The following is a 15,213-nucleotide window of genomic DNA, read 5'->3' as shown; positions in this document are numbered from 1 at the left end:
ATTTTCTTATTTTGTTGATTAATCCCACGAAACCATTTTTTTTGGGTTTAAAATGGTACCTCTCCCCCCCCCCCCCCAATTCTCTTCTCTTCTTCCTCTCCCCATCCCTCTGACCACCATCTCTCCGTAGCCCACATGAGACAGCACAGGCAGAGGGTCCTGTAGCACATGCTGCTTCACCTACCACAGGGACATCAACATTACCGTGTTGTGGAAGTCCATGTAGGTCAGCAACAAATATCAAACCGGGCTTTCTCGTGGACGTTCCTGGAGTCGTGGCTCTCATTGCCATTTGACGAGTCCCACGGAATACATGAGGGGTTGAAATCTCCGTAGCCGATAACGTGTAGGTTTGAGTTATGTCTAGACTAGTGTACACCTGCTAGCTTCATGTGCCAGATCGAGCCTGACTTCAACCTATGGGGCACGTCGCTACTTCAAATTTTGTGGGGCCTGATAGACAATGCTGTTTAGGCTTATTCTCCGTAGCGACATACTAAGAATTGTTTTTTTTTTCTATGCTTGCGGTGATGGCCCTCTTTATATGATCAAAGAAAACACCGGTCGAGATATAAATAGACCTCGGAAATATGCAGGGGTGACACGTCCTCCGTCGTTCAACCGTACCTACTCCGTAACCAAGCGCATTCGTTAACCACCGCATCTTCGTCATGAACTGGAGAGTGAGTGGTATGCGTGTTTGGTCTAACACAAGGCTTATTCAAAGATATGGGATTTCTTCCCCATTTCCCATTTCCACGTACCAACTGATCTCTCCCTTTGGTCGAAAAACAGCCTGGTCGCGTCGATGCTCATCACAGTGGACATCCAACCCAAGAGTCTTTCCAGTGTTTGATCTTGGGCTACTGGATTCGTCTGTCAAAATTGAGGAAGAGCTTGCAACGGGATATGAGCCCAACGAGACATACACATATCCCGTCGAGGATGAAGATACCTTGAGCGACAGATACCGAATTCTACACAAAATCGGCTATGGGCCCACGGCAACGGTTCGGTATGCTGTTGATCTGACGTGAGTGTCTCATTTAGCCCGAACGATACTGCTCTAAATCTCACTTAACAACAAGGAGCCAAGAATGGTTGTTTTAAAGATCTATGTGGTGGACCATATGCTCAAGTCTTATGGGTGGCTCAATCCACCGAAAACATACCAGCAAAGCGAGTGCCCTCTTCACGAAGTTAGCGACCGCTTTTCCATCAAGGGTCCTCGTGGCCCTCATATTTGTGTTGTCCACGAGGCACCCTCGCTAGACCCAGGACAGATGCACGCGGGAGACAAGCTGGATCTCAAATCGACGAAGTCTACTATAAAACAATTACTGGTCATGCTGGACTTCCTGCACACAGACTGTTATCTTACTGCCCGTATCTTCACTCGCCATCGTTTCTGGGATGACTGACTGATCCTCAGAGTAGGCATAATGCCAAACGCAACATTTAACGTTTCCAACAACAGACAAGTTGCTGGACCCAGCAATGACGAGCTTCTCACCCCAATGATACTCCCGGGCGATGGTGTTCCCCTGCGTCTGGATTTCCCAGGCGATGATATGTCAGGTATCGAGGAGAAGCATTGCAGGCCTCCTGAACAGGTCCTGAAATCGAAATCGGATCACAGGGCAGAAATTTGGGGTACTGCTGTCGTTGTGAGTACTTTATTTTGAGGAAAAGGAAATACGCTTACATAGTTTATTCAGGCATGGAACTACATCAGTTCCCAGGGGCTCATTGACGGACGAAACTCAGATGGAGCCTTTGACGACCGGGTCCACATCGCAGAGCTAGTTGCTCTACTTGGCCCTCCTGCACCAGAGTTCCGCGAGAAGACACGACTAGGCTCCATGTTCTGGGATGAAGAAGGGACTTGGACGGGCCAAGCTCCAATACCAGACCGAAGCTTGGAGAGCCTGATAGCTCGCAATGTTGATGGCGAGGAGGTGGAAGGCTTCGTGCAGTGGATGCGAAAAGCGCTACAATGGGATCCTGAAGACCGGCCAACAGCTCTGGGGCTCTTGCGTCATGAGTGGATGCCCCGGAAGACGAAGCCTGTGGAGAAAGAGGGTATCGATGTGTTCGACGATAACACCCATGTCTAGTCGTTCTATTTGTATGCCATGTTTAGCTCTGTAAAAGTACATTCGCATAGCTTATAGCTTCACTCAGTCAAACTCAACTCAATCAAAGGCCTGTTGGATTACAAGTTGAAAGGATCAGACAAGGAATAGAATGCCATAGTCAACATTCAGAAATCGCTTTTGCCGGGCTAAGATCATCGAATTTGAATCCTATACCATTGTATATGCCCTTCTATCATATATTCTTTCTTCTTTTCAAAAGCCACGAAGTAGCCCTGGAGGTTGATACCTCGGAAATTAGGTAGCCAGAGATAATCAATCCATTAATGAATTGATTCTGAGGTTTTTGCTTCTGTAATAACCGTGAATATTGGCTGAAATCATCATTCCTAATCCAATAGGTCAATGTGTCGATGACCGTCATGATAGATATGTATACTCTGGGTTTTAGGGTCTTGATTCCATTTCTATTCATTATACTATAACCAGCCAATCAGATTTCAGATCCGCCTGGTGCCTCAGCATCATTGGTCTAGTGGTAGAATTCGTCGTTGCCATCGACGAGGCCCGTGTTCGATTCACGGATGATGCACTTGTTTTTTTGTTATTCAATCTAGCCCTGGATTGGAGTGATTGGATGGAGAATCGCTTTTAAACATAATTTCTTAGAAATATATCCATTATTCTACTCAGCTCGAGTCTCAGTTCAGGTGCCCGGTTGTTAATCGGCTAAAGTGGCACCGAATTGCCTACTAAATTGGCATTCGAATATCAGGCGCGTTGAGGCCTACGAAACACAAAGTCGTGACGCGACCCGCGTCTCGCAATAATCCAGTCCCGATCCCAATCCCACACAAACCACCTTCGCTCTCCACCATCCATCTATCGCCCTATTGTCAATACCGTGATGCAAGCGATACCCACAGAAGAGCAGCCGCTGAGCATGGCCCAACCACAGCAAATTCCATCACGGCCAAAACGAAAGCGATCAGATCGTCTACCCCATCAATCCATATCTCAACTTATCCGTAACACGAAAGATTGGGAGGTCCCCGAGACCTCTGCCGAGGGACGAACTGTCAAGAGATCTAGAGGTCTAGGCACAAAAAAGAAAAGTGGACTGTTTGCGAGGTTAGTCATCTTTCGGCTCGTTCTATCGATGGATGATCCTTATTAACCCCTGATGATCTTCTTCTAGTTCCATCCCGACTGCTTTACTGGGTTATATCGTGAATACTCTGTTCTATCCATTATTTTTCAGATTCGCTCCCCAATCGGCCACCCACGTATCATACGTGCCGATCTCAAGTCTGGTATCATTGTGCAGGCCTCGCCGAAGATTATCTGGACGCCACTTCGGCTCCGTATCTATGAGGCGAAGCTTGACCTCGATTCACTGCTTCAGATGAAGCGCGAATTAGTCGACTATGTCCGATTGTTATACGCCAAAGGTATTGAATATAAAGCCAAGCCGGACTGGTTATTTCCTCTTAGGAAATTGTCGGGCGGTTGGCTACTATTTTTGGGTGGGTGGGCGGAAACGAACTTCTGCTCGATACCAGATCGAATTCAATCCGCCGAGTGGAAGGCTCAAGAAACGGAGCAGTTAGATGGGGTAGAGCGGATGTTTACTGAACTTCGTGCTCGTCTGGATGAAAGGGATAAAGCAATAGCCTCCAAAGCTCAAAGCGCGGCACATGAATCGAAACAACGACCGCGCTCCCATTCAAAGCGAAACGCAAAATGCAACGATGTGGCCAAACATAACGACAAGGATGCGGAAACAGTTTGAATGATTAATGCATGAATCGAGATGCCATCCTGATCTAATATTTGGCGGTGAACCACACAAATGATAATCAGTCCATCAGCTTCAAGCAACAGGACTGCAGAATTTTACTACCATCCTACTTAGCTTAGTTTACATGGACCTTTAATTTAACATATGATAAAATTGACATGCATAGCAACATCCTGCTCTGTACATCTTCTAGGAGCTTGCGATTATCCGTGAGCTCTATAATATTCGTCTAGCTCCTATTTCCCATAAACTAGACAAACAAAACATTCAGATCCGACTTCAAAACAGATGGTAAGGCCTCCTTTTCCACCATAACGAAGAACCCGTACCGATCTGTTCTTCGGAATCAATTCCCTGTTCCTCTGCGGTACAGTCGTGGCCCAGAAGAGCAACCCGTCCGTGATATTACAAGGTTTGAAGTGGAGACTGGTCTCGGGAAGGACCCACCTTCTTATTTCGGCCTCTTTCAATTGCCCGGCTAGACATAGAGACGGACTTGACGGAGTAGATACAGTTTATACTTATGATCGCCTTCATATACATCTAAAGGACAGACCAGGCAAATATCTCAGGCAAACATCTAAAAACGTCGGTATGTCCTTACATCTAATGCTCCTATGCCCTCTGGTATAACTGCGATTTTTCAACGATACTCCATCATACCCGGTGTATCATTGGCTCATTGAATTGGATCATGATTAGGTGAAATTGTGACGTAAAAGATGTACAACATATGGAGTAGATAACGCGAATTGTTTCACGGCCCCACTGGGTATCATCAGATAAGACAATTGCTGACATTGCCCAGTTTTGCCCAGACCTGGAGATGCTGTTCTCGATAAGCTCAGTTGGAGATAATCCACATTGGTCAATCATTACCAGATCTGGGCCTACACCAAATATTGGAACGATCTTTTGCCGTGGGGTTCTCTGCTGTCGGCTAAATCCTACTGAGCAGGGCACGAACCAACCCGTATTGCAGCTCAATTCTTGGCAGTGCCATTGTGAGAAGGATGAGCCAGTAATTACGAATATATGGCTCTAATTTCGGTGAGAGGTCAGGTTATACATGAATTTATCCTTATATACTATATATCTAAGCGCTAATGACTAGGAATTGCTATGTAGCCTCCCGCTATTGCTGAGATCTGAACATGCTCTCAAGATGCAAACCCGAACAATGTGGCGAGCTGCTTAGAGCCATATCCTGCGTAAAGAGCAAGTTGCAACATAATACGAGCCTTCTGGGGGTTCAAGTCCTGTCCACTGTACATATTTCCAGTGCCGTCTGTCTGGACAAAGCCCCCCATCGTCCTGCTGGAAACCACGACTTGCGTACCGTATTTCTTGACCAAGTTCTCAATCTCACTTGTTCCCGCGTTTGTCCAGCCCCCAGCCCCCATACCAGCCAAGACCAAACCCTTTGCTCCACTCTCTACTGCAGAGCGAGCCAGCTTCGGGTTGAGTACTTGGTGCCCGAATAGGATGTCCACTTCCGGCAATGCCGTGGCCCCCGAGACGTTGAAGTACACACGGCCATTGGGCAAGACTGGAGGATAGTAGAACAGCGGCTTGGTATCCAGGAAGAAGCCCAGGTAGCCTTGTTCAACTGCCTTGAAGGTGTCTAGGGAATTTGAATGCGTTTTGGTCATGTAGAAGGCGCTCCCGATACGGTCGTTCAGCACAACCATGGTCCCACGGCCCCGTGCATCGGGGCTGCCTGCTAGAGTGACGGCTTCCAGCAAGTTCATGGGTCCATCGGCGCTGATGGCTGTTGCGGGCCGCATAGCGCCCACCACGACGACAGGCTTCTCCGTCTTGATCGTCAGGTCCAGGAAGATGGCCGATTCCTCCAAAGTATCTGTTCCATGAGTGACGACGGCTCCCTGGCAATATGGGTCGTCCAGAGCCTCTTGGATCAGCGATGACAAGTTCAGGAGAATCTCGGGGGTGATGGACCCCGAATCAACATTAGCGACCTGGACACCTTTGACATTTGAGAGGTTCCAGAGCTCAGGCACGGCTTGGATAAGGATATCAACGCCCAGTGCACCGGCGGTGTATCCCGTGGTCGCGGTGTTTGAGGAAGCAGAGCCGGCAATAGTGCCTCCAGTAGCGAAAATGGTGATGTTCGGAAGGCTGCTGTTGAAGGGGGTGTCGCGCGCAACAAGATGATGAGGGAGAATAGGTAGTACCGGAGCAGCTACACTGCATCCTAGGTGGGATAGGAAAAGAGTCCACGTGCTTAAAGAAGGACGCATCTTGGGAGAGGTGTGTATGATAAGGTATATGACAAGGTGTAGGGTAAGGGACTGGCTGCTCTTCCGGGGAACCTGGGATTCGCCGTACTTTTTATAGTTGACTCCATTTCAGATCCGTTTAGAGTCACTGCTTGGCAATAGTAACTTTGCGATAACAGCATAAGCAGCTATGGCCGGAGAGTTTGCCGTTGGGGTCGTCAGTTATCGCGACCCATTGGCGTTGGAGTGATCCCGCTGGTTTGGGGTCACCAGCGGGACCTTGACTCAAATGGAAAATGACTCCATAGATTTTAAAGTGAAGCCGATTTGTTCCTTCGGTTAAATTGTCTGGTATTCTTCAGTATATGGGTCTCATGCATAAAATACAGGCCTTGGCGTTCATGAAGTTGCTGAATCATCGATTAAATGACTGTTTTTATAGACTGTTGCGATATCAAGTTGGAGATTCTATGAGCTAAGTATAAATCCAAGTATCTTAAATCTTATCTTGGGTTTATTTCCAATAAAAAAGTCAAGTTCGGAATGTGGTGGTGGAATTAGGTCAAGTTGGGGATTTACGAATGACTGAGTTGTTTTGTAGGTGCTGTGTTATTTATTCCCCTTCCTGGATCGCCCAGTTGGCATTCGTTTCTATCCCTGGTGCTAGCGTGAGTAATGGCGGATTCTATGCTACGAACCAAAGGGAATGTACTGACAGCATTGATATACAAGAAAGATGGAAGTGTCCATGTGGTCAGAGAGCTTCAGCCAAAGTTCATTATCCGGATCATCATCTTCAATATACAAGTAGCCAGTATCCGCGCTATCGTAGATTCCGCTGGATTCGTCTTCAATCTTCTGCGCAGACCCAGTTGACAGCCACATGTACGGAGTATCTCTCCACAACTCCCGGGTCAGCCGGCTGACCGCCATAGATACCAGGAGAGCCCCATTCGCATGCCCTGCATACGCTATACCGTAAACTTATGGATGAGTTGACACCGGATGAATCTGGATAAAGTATGAATGGCGTTTGCTTGATCTTAGTTACAGCTTCAGATACATCGAAGGAATGCGAAGCGATGAAAAAATCAAGACATTTGTCACATTTCAGACATGTATGTTCTAGTAATCCAGGAGAATACCTAGGAAAAAAATTCACAAAAGACCAAGGCCCAATAAACAAAGACAGAAGCACAAGCAGCATTCTATCGGGGCAAAGAAAGTACACAAGAAAGCGCAAAAATATTACACCAGATCATTAGAAACTCCGGGACCAGTCCCACCAGAGTAAGCGACGGTAAACAGAATGAACGAACGGACACCAAGGATGCAGCCAATGGCAAAGAGTTGTACATGCGTCAGAACGCCAAATCGGGACTATACAGCGAATGGAAGAAAGAGTAAGAGGATGTGCTGAGGTTGATGTTGCGTGAGGATGATTCAGGGTGAGATTAGATGCCGCCCCAGCGGTTGCGGAGACCTTCTGACCATCGCTGGTAGAGGACGTCGGAGAGTTGTTTAGTGTGTTCCATACCGGGTGCAGCTTGAGCGGGCATGGATGGGGGCGACTGGGATTGGGGTTCGGGGACGTAGGATTGGCGACGACGGTGGCTTTTGAGGTGTGGGTTGTTTTGGGCCAACAGGAGACGTGGCCGCGAGGGGGAATCGGGCTGTGTAGGTGGGAGAAGAGTGGAGAGGCGGGGGTCTGCTTGGATCTTCTCGTTCATGATCCTGACGATGTGGTAGAGGCCTTCGGGGTCGACCATTTCCAGGTCGCTCCAGGCCTCTGCGAGTCTGGAGATTGCCTCACGTTTGTCACCATCTCCTGTTGTTGACAGGACTTCTTGGCAGGACATTCCCACTGCCTTGCTATAGGCACGTCGTCCAATCTGAGCCTCCTTGCTTGAAGTATCGGTAGACACCGTTTTCGGGCTTTGATTCTCATCATAGCCCTGCTTGGCTGGGTTCAGATCAGTGGGGACTTTGTCTGACACCCGGCGGAACTGTCTGACCGTAGACGGGCTGTTGCCGTAGGTTAAGTCTAGACCAAGAGGTTGTTTGACACCACTTGAGCGACGCTTGGTGTTAGCCCGCTTGACAGACGGAGACCGGTCGGTAGGAACTCGGCGAACGGTAGAGTTAGCCTGGTGTCTAGGCGGCGGCGGTGCGCTTATATGCAAGTCCTCGAGCATCTGGGCTGGATCAGGCATTGCCTCCTCCTCCTCGTCGAATGTCATCCAATCCGTGCCCTTAGGCTTCCACATTGGAGGAGCCTTGATTGTATCAAAGACCCAATCGTCCTCATCGAGATCATCCGGCCTGGTCATGTTGTTGAGAGACTCGGCATAGTATTTCACGTCTCTCGATTCACCACGGCCAGCATCCCAGTCCTGCTTGCGATGAATCAGTTCTTGAAGTGACTCAACCTTGCCCGCATTCCGGATGAACTTGTGTCTCAGGAGCTCCTTCGCGCTCGGCCGCAAATCCGGGTCCTTTGTCAGACATTGTGCAATGAAGTCCTTGAATGTGTTGCTGTAGTCGTTTCCTTCGAGGCGAGGGGCGGGATTCTTCGGAATCAGGAACAGCACTTTCATGGGGTGTGTGCTGGCATGCGGGGGTTCTCCGTTGATCATCTCGATTGCCGTGATACCTAAGGACCAGATATCCGCCTTGAAGTCGTATCCAGCCTGCTGGATGACCTCCGGTGCCATCCAGAATGGAGTTCCGACGAATGTATTGCGCTGCGACTTGATATTGACTAGCTGTGCGGCGACGCCAAAGTCTGCCAGCTTCACCTTTCCGGTCTGGGAAAGGAGAACATTGGCAGCCTTGACATCACGGTGAATTTTTCCTTCGTTGTGCAGGTAATCCAAGCCCAGGAGGAGTTCTCTGCAGACGATGGCCACATGGGCTTCGTTAAAACATCCAGGTTTTAACTGGGGCGAGTTAGCAATAAACCCCTGATAAAATAGCAGCAAGGAACGTACCAAATCCAAGCAAGAGCCACCCCCGAGGTATTCCATAACAATCCATAGCTTGTGCCCCTTAAGGAAACTGGCTTTGTATTGTGTAACGTAGGGGCTAGCGCAGGTAGCCAGAACGGAAATCTCCTGTTGAATCTCCTGAATATCGTCTTCGCTAGACTCGAGATCGATCTGAAAAGGGGTCAACAATTGAACGAGATGTGACAAATTGAAACTCGAATATCGAAGATCATGAAAGCGCGTACGTGTTTAATGGCAACGATCTCGCCGTCGGTCTTGTCAATGGCCTTGTAAACAACCCCAAAACTACCACCTGCAAACGGAGATTACGGTTAGCGACGGAAATGCAACAAATAAAAAGAGCTTTAGGCAACTCACTTCCCAGCTCCTCCATCACCTGATAGTGGCTTGCCATGTCGTCCATCGCGCAATAATTCAGCCCAGCTAGCTACTCCGGTCAGACAGGGAATGTCGACAGGGCTCATCCAAGTAATGAATGAATAGCTTGGGACTTCCAAGAGGTCAAGACGAGAGTAAAGAAGCCATCGGGAATGGCGGGCAAGGGGTGGAGCGTCCATCCCTAAACAAGCTCCGTATCACATGGCAACGGCTGGCCTCAGGCAGCAACTGGGGTAAAAATGCAAGGGGTCCACTCAGCTGATGGGATTTACCTCTAACATTGCCAATATGGCCTTGGAAGGATTATCATTTACTTATTTGACTTGAGTTTGTGCGTTGGACATGCTCGTACATGCTCGTGCATAATGTAATTATTACTTCTCGGCCCCGAGACTTTTGTTATGCTCCAATCCTATACAACATTGCACTTAGCTCTAAATATACTTGTATGGGTTCATGATACCATTCTAAAAATAAATGTTAGCAATTACCCACACAGATCAATGCCGCTCCACTTACCGGGTCATAGAGGTTCTTCAGCTGCTTCATCAGCTTCACCATCGTCTCGTTCTGGCTGTAACCAATGAACTCCCGCTTGGCAACGCCAAGGCCATGCTCAGCACTAATACTTCCATGGCGCTTCTGAATCCACTCGTACACCCACGGCTCGATCGCCTTCTCCACTTCTTTGCTGTACTGTCGCACGGCAACGTTCAAGTGCAGGTTGGAGTCACCCATGTGACCATAACCAACAACAGCACGAACAGGGAAAGACTCATCATCACCGACCAGGCCCTTTTCCGTGAGACGTGCTTTGCAATCCTCCACAAGGAGGTACAGATCCGACAATGGGATCGACACATCGTATTTGTAGGTGCCGCCCAAGTGACTCAGAGATTCGGTGATACCCTCACGCCAGCGCCACAGGGCCTGGAATTGGGTCTCGTCCTGGGCTAGTACACCGTCGGCGACAATACCGTCGCTCATCACGCTCTCCAAGAACGACTCCAGCTTGGCCATGTCGTGCTCGGCGTTGGAACCGCTAGTCTCCACCAGACAGTAGAAAGGATACTCACCCTCAAGAGGGTGCTTGTTACCCGTAGCTTCAATAACCATTTTCTGGCTGCCACCGTCCATCAGCTCGAACGCAGAGAGAATCTCCGAGAGCTGGCCCTTGGCAGCGAGGAAGGCCTTCTGGACCTGGTCGAAGCTCTCAAGACCGAAGTAAGCCACATTAACCGCCTTGGGACGCGGGGGGCACTGAATAGAGACAGCAGTCACGAGGCCAATGGTACCCTCGGCGCCGATAAACAGCTGCTTAAGATCGTAGCCAGTGTTGTTTTTGCGTAGAGTCGACAGCGCATCCACGATAGTCCCGTCCGGCAGGACCGCCTGGAGGCCGAGAACGCTACCATGCAGACTGCCGTAGCGGAGGAGACGCAGGCCACCGGCATTGGTGGAGACATTTCCACCAATCTGGCAGGATCCCTTGGCACCCAGGTCCAGAGGGAAGAGGTATCCCCGCTCGGCGAGGTACTGGTCAGCAGCCTCAAGGATAACACCGGCATCGGCGACCAGCACACCGGTGGCAGCATCGAAAGAGTGGATCTGATTCATGCGGGAAGTGTTGACGACGATCTCATCGAAGACCGGCACCGAACCACCGACAAGACCGGTGTTTCCACCCTGCGGCACGACAGCCAATTTGTGGTCGTTGCAGTATTTCAGCACCTTGCTGACCTCCTCTGCATTCTTGGGCTTCAGAACAAGCCGGGTGTGGCCACGGTACTTGCGCATCCAGTCGCTGTTGAAGGGTTCGATATCGTCCTTCGCGTCGGTGGTCACGCCATCGATCACGGCCGATTGGGAGCCGAGAAGTTCCTTGAAGTATGTAACATCTTCCGCAGAGATCTCAGCGAATTTAGGGTCGCGCTTGAGGTTGGGGTAGGCGTCGCTGGTGAACTTGATCTGGCGGGAATCGGAGCGAGTGGAGCTGGCGCTGAAGGTGCGCACAGTCAAAGGTGTGATGGATTGGACAGTGCGAATAGCAAGACTGGGACGAGGCACTCGGGCCCGCCGCAAAGCAGCTGTGATGTTCCTGACACCGGACATGGCTGAGGATTTCAAAAAGGAACAATTTTGAGAATGTCAAGTGGAGATACTCCGATGGTCCGATTTGCCTCCGAGAGCTCGCAGGTCTCGGGGATTTTCGGCCTTCTATATTCAATGCTTGTAGAATATTTAGAGCAGTCTATATTGTTTAATTGGTAGTTTGCATAGATAATATTATACAAATTCAGTAAATATAGTTGCATATTCACCGGATAATGCCTAGCACTCGAGACCGTCCCCTTTCTGTTTTAGTGCTCACCTCTTGCCGCTTTTTGATCTCAGAGTAAAATTGGACAGGTGTATCATGGCTGTATATTCTCGGCCCCATTAGGGTTATGAAGAGAGTCGCGTGCAGGTCCTAAGTTTGTATCATTCCATCCTGACTTCTATACGGAGTATCCGGATTCGTAATAGATTTAGGTTCAAGATGACAACAAAAAGACCCCCTTCTCCCCTGCTTCCCAGCCTCCAGCTCCGTATTGGAACCCCCAACACCCGCTCGACTGATACCTCAGCAGTTTTCCGGCGATATTTCAATAATAAGCCTTGGGCATGTCAGATTGGTGCTGGTTGTACCTGTATGGCAGGTTCACAACAGAACAGAACAGAAACAGAAACAGACTTCGGTCATCAGGTGTCTTTTTCGAGTTGATAGAGGAAATTAGGTGGCTGAATGGAAAAAAATGGCACTTGATGTACACGGTTCTACCCTCGCAGGGTTCAGGCTTCTTGTGGACGAATACTACGCCTTCTCATCTAGTTGCGCGAGAGCGTCGGATAGTAAGATGCGAGATTTGGGGGCCGCCTTGGTCAGACCATCAGCGATAGACTGCAGTCTTCTACCAATCCCAGGTGTCCCAATTTTTTCGGCGAGAGCCGAAAGTAATCTTCCATAAGCCTAACGATCCGTGGCAACCCGTGCCTCAAACGGTGTGTTGGCAGGACTTGTTTCACTGTTTTGCTGAATGAGAACCTGCATCTCTGTTGAACGCGATTCCCACACGTAACCACCGGTTCCGCTGACATCGATAAGGACGGCATTTTTATTGGCATCCAAAACGATATTCGACGGCTTGATGTCAAGATGAGTTCGCCCTCTTTTGTGCAATGTATTTAAGGCTGTCCCAATTTGTAAGGCCCATTGTACTGGCAAAGTATCAAATTGAAACTCATCCTCAAAAATTTGCTCAAGTGACCCTCCGGAATAGTATTCAAGAAGAAATCCTGTGATCACTGTTGGCATAGCGGTTGACGGGCAGGTCTTATATGGGTTCTCTGATACAACTAGACTAACTAGCTGCGCGATGCTCGGAAGTCCGCGAAGTTGTGCAAGGACATTAATTTCGTTTAACACATGGTTCGTGCCTTCAGGCTCATAGATAGGGCGGTCAATCGTTTTATAAGCAAACAGGCGTTGCTCGAACACAACTATGGAGACTGTTGGAGCTATAACCTCAACAGTATGCAAACAGCGAGCCTCAAATGTTGGTAAACATCGTTCCCGCCGGGTATATGACCCTCTTTGGATCTTCCGCAATCTTGCAGTACATTCGATGGGTAACGGTAATGAAGAAGTTCGCTGGGTTTTGATACCCATCCCGTATAATGATCGAGTTTTGACTCTGCTCGGTCAAGTTTAGAGTAATGTTTGTCACAGTATCGTCCAAAAGCTGCAATTAGACAAAATCAATCGCTTTAAGGAATTCTCGAAAGACGGACCGGCGTTTCAAATAACCCAGACTTAGTACTTGTTCTGGCAAGGACCAATCCACGGTAACTTTGATCCACCATGAAGAGTCATTGTTGTGGAATATCAGGATCTGTGATGGACGGTCACCGTTCCAGTCTTGAAATGACTTGAAGTCCAACCTGCAAAAGGGAGGCATCTTTTCGGGCATTGCGATCAATTGCACAGAGTGGGCTCTTTTATTGCCAGAAGGAAAATACGCAAAATTCTTGAAATGATTTGACCTACGAACTAAACATCACAGTATAAACGACCTTGTGGGGCTGTTCCATTAAAGCTAAGTGATCAGAGTTGCTCACTGATTAGACACAGAGTGCCACTGAGTAATCAGCGAGCATCCAATGAGCACCCGTCTTACATAGTATAAGTCATCATGCACGTGACTGTTCTGTGAGTTCGTGCTGATGTCTACTCTGAGAGCCTGAGTCTGATTAAAGCGGCAGCCCAAATAGGAAATCATATACACACCCCTAGTATCATATGGCATATCTTAACGTGTGTAAAGCACAGAACCGACTGGAATTGATTCAATTGATCGAATTGAGTGAATCCACATGTGTTGCCTGTCTACATAGGTGGCTTAATTATGTCCTCACTGTTATATCCACTGGGAGAAGTTAGTTACGTCACAGTTGGTCCCGCGGTTTCAGAAAGGAAATCCTCCCCATCTTCCTCCCTTAACCCATATCTACAACAAAAATGACATCTAACGTTCTTGTTACTGGAGCCAGTGGCTTGCTCGGCCGTTCTGTTTTCAACACCTTCCAGCACTCGGGCGTGTTGGTTGTTGGCCAGGGATTCACCCGCCCTGCCCCGCCTACTATCTTGAAGGCCGACCTGGAGAAGGAGGAGGATATCCGAATGCTGTTCGATGAAGTCAAGTATGTATATTCCATTTAGATCTTGATTATAGACATTAATCACCTTTGAACTATGCCTAGGCCTCAGATTGTCATCCATTGTAAGCTAGTTAATTGGCTGACTTGATACCCCATCATAGACTGACAGCTCACAGGCGCCGCAAACAGGTCCCCGGACCTATGTGACCAGCACCCAGATCAAGCCCGCAAGGTCAATGTCGATGCCACTCGAGCACTGGCTAAGGAATGCCAAGCTCGCGGCGCCTTCCTCATCTACATCTCGACCGACTACGTCTTCCCCGGCACCGAAGGCGAGGCACCATACGAGGCCAATGCCGAGACCAAGCCACCGAATCTGTACGGGCAATTGAAGCGTGATGGCGAGGTGGCCGTATTAGAAGAGACCAGTGCCTCAGGCATGGGCGTGGTGCTGCGCGTGCCGGTGCTGTACGGCACCGCCAAGAATAACTCGGAGAGCGCGATCAACACCCTCATCGACGCAGTAACAAAGGCTACGGATGAAAACGCCGGCGTGAAAATGGACGACTGGGGCATACGGTACCCAACCAACACCGAGGACGTGGCGCGCGTGTGTCGGGACATTGTCATCAAGTACCTGCGCGAGAAGGAGAAGCGGAAGGACTTCCCTCACATCCTGCAATTTACGTCCGAGGACCGTATGACCAAGTATGAGATTTGTCAGAAGTTGGCCAAGGTGATGGGTGTGGCCATTCCCGGAATGATCCCCAATAAGCAGGGCAATGATCCCAATTCGAGTGTCGTACGGCCTTATGATACACATCTGTCTACCAAGGCATTGACTGAGCTTGGGATTGATGTGCGAACAGTGGACTTCATTGCGTGGTGGTAAGTTCTCCCCGGGGTGTACCTATACCTTGTTTGTATGTCTATGCTAACAACCCATAGGCGCCGGGAAATGGGTGCTTATAGGAAATAAGATCGACCGAATT

General features: G+C 49.0%; 8 protein-coding genes across 8 annotated transcripts; 4 read left to right on the top strand and 4 right to left on the bottom strand.

The window, feature by feature from the left end:
* Window positions 1-671: 671 nt before the first annotated feature.
* Window positions 672-1,110, top strand: LCP9604111_6519 (uncharacterized protein; the record flags this gene model as incomplete). Its single annotated transcript, XM_039074449.1, has 3 exons — window positions 672-690; window positions 850-1,033; window positions 1,089-1,110. 3 exons carry the CDS (start codon window positions 672-674, stop codon window positions 1,108-1,110), a joined length of 225 nt encoding a protein of 74 aa, XP_038927569.1.
* Window positions 1,111-1,442: 332 nt separating this feature from the next.
* On the top strand, window positions 1,443-2,117 carry LCP9604111_6518 (uncharacterized protein; the record flags this gene model as incomplete). Its single annotated transcript, XM_039074448.1, has 2 exons — window positions 1,443-1,667; window positions 1,719-2,117. 2 exons carry the CDS (start codon window positions 1,443-1,445, stop codon window positions 2,115-2,117), a joined length of 624 nt encoding a protein of 207 aa, XP_038927568.1.
* An 886-nt stretch (window positions 2,118-3,003) lies between these two features.
* LCP9604111_6517 (uncharacterized protein) lies at window positions 3,004-3,888 on the top strand (the record flags this gene model as incomplete). Its single annotated transcript, XM_039074447.1, has 3 exons — window positions 3,004-3,227; window positions 3,295-3,325; window positions 3,406-3,888. 3 exons carry the CDS (start codon window positions 3,004-3,006, stop codon window positions 3,886-3,888), a joined length of 738 nt encoding a protein of 245 aa, XP_038927567.1.
* A 1,169-nt stretch (window positions 3,889-5,057) lies between these two features.
* LCP9604111_6516 (asparaginase ahrA) lies at window positions 5,058-6,158 on the bottom strand (the record flags this gene model as incomplete). Its single annotated transcript, XM_039074446.1, has 1 exon — window positions 5,058-6,158. One exon carries the CDS (start codon window positions 6,156-6,158, stop codon window positions 5,058-5,060), a length of 1,101 nt encoding a protein of 366 aa, XP_038927566.1.
* A 592-nt stretch (window positions 6,159-6,750) lies between these two features.
* Window positions 6,751-7,022, bottom strand: LCP9604111_6515 (uncharacterized protein; the record flags this gene model as incomplete). The annotated part of the gene is made up of 2 exons (XM_039074445.1): window positions 6,751-6,794; window positions 6,854-7,022. 2 exons carry the CDS (start codon window positions 7,020-7,022, stop codon window positions 6,751-6,753), a joined length of 213 nt encoding a protein of 70 aa, XP_038927565.1.
* A 569-nt stretch (window positions 7,023-7,591) lies between these two features.
* LCP9604111_6514 (STE20 family serine/threonine-protein kinase) lies at window positions 7,592-9,548 on the bottom strand (the record flags this gene model as incomplete). Its single annotated transcript, XM_039074444.1, has 4 exons — window positions 7,592-9,076; window positions 9,128-9,295; window positions 9,370-9,437; window positions 9,503-9,548. The coding sequence occupies 4 exons, from the start codon at window positions 9,546-9,548 to the stop codon at window positions 7,592-7,594; spliced, it is 1,767 nt and encodes a 588-aa protein (XP_038927564.1).
* A 409-nt stretch (window positions 9,549-9,957) lies between these two features.
* On the bottom strand, window positions 9,958-11,635 carry LCP9604111_6513 (FAD-binding oxidoreductase; the record flags this gene model as incomplete). The annotated part of the gene is made up of 2 exons (XM_039074443.1): window positions 9,958-9,990; window positions 10,043-11,635. The coding sequence occupies 2 exons, from the start codon at window positions 11,633-11,635 to the stop codon at window positions 9,958-9,960; spliced, it is 1,626 nt and encodes a 541-aa protein (XP_038927563.1).
* Window positions 11,636-14,081: 2,446 nt separating this feature from the next.
* On the top strand, window positions 14,082-15,200 carry LCP9604111_6512 (dTDP-4-dehydrorhamnose reductase family protein; the record flags this gene model as incomplete). Its single annotated transcript, XM_039074442.1, has 4 exons — window positions 14,082-14,263; window positions 14,324-14,343; window positions 14,398-15,109; window positions 15,170-15,200. 4 exons carry the CDS (start codon window positions 14,082-14,084, stop codon window positions 15,198-15,200), a joined length of 945 nt encoding a protein of 314 aa, XP_038927562.1.
* Window positions 15,201-15,213: the final 13 nt, after the last annotated feature.

The sequence above is a fragment of the Penicillium roqueforti genome, assembly GCF_015533775.1.
Source record: "Penicillium roqueforti strain LCP96 04111 chromosome Unknown scaffold_17, whole genome shotgun sequence".
Classification (NCBI taxonomy): Eukaryota; Fungi; Ascomycota; class Eurotiomycetes; order Eurotiales; family Aspergillaceae; genus Penicillium; species Penicillium roqueforti.
Note: the sequence above shows the minus strand (reverse complement) of the source record. Positions and strands in the feature narration are given on the sequence as shown.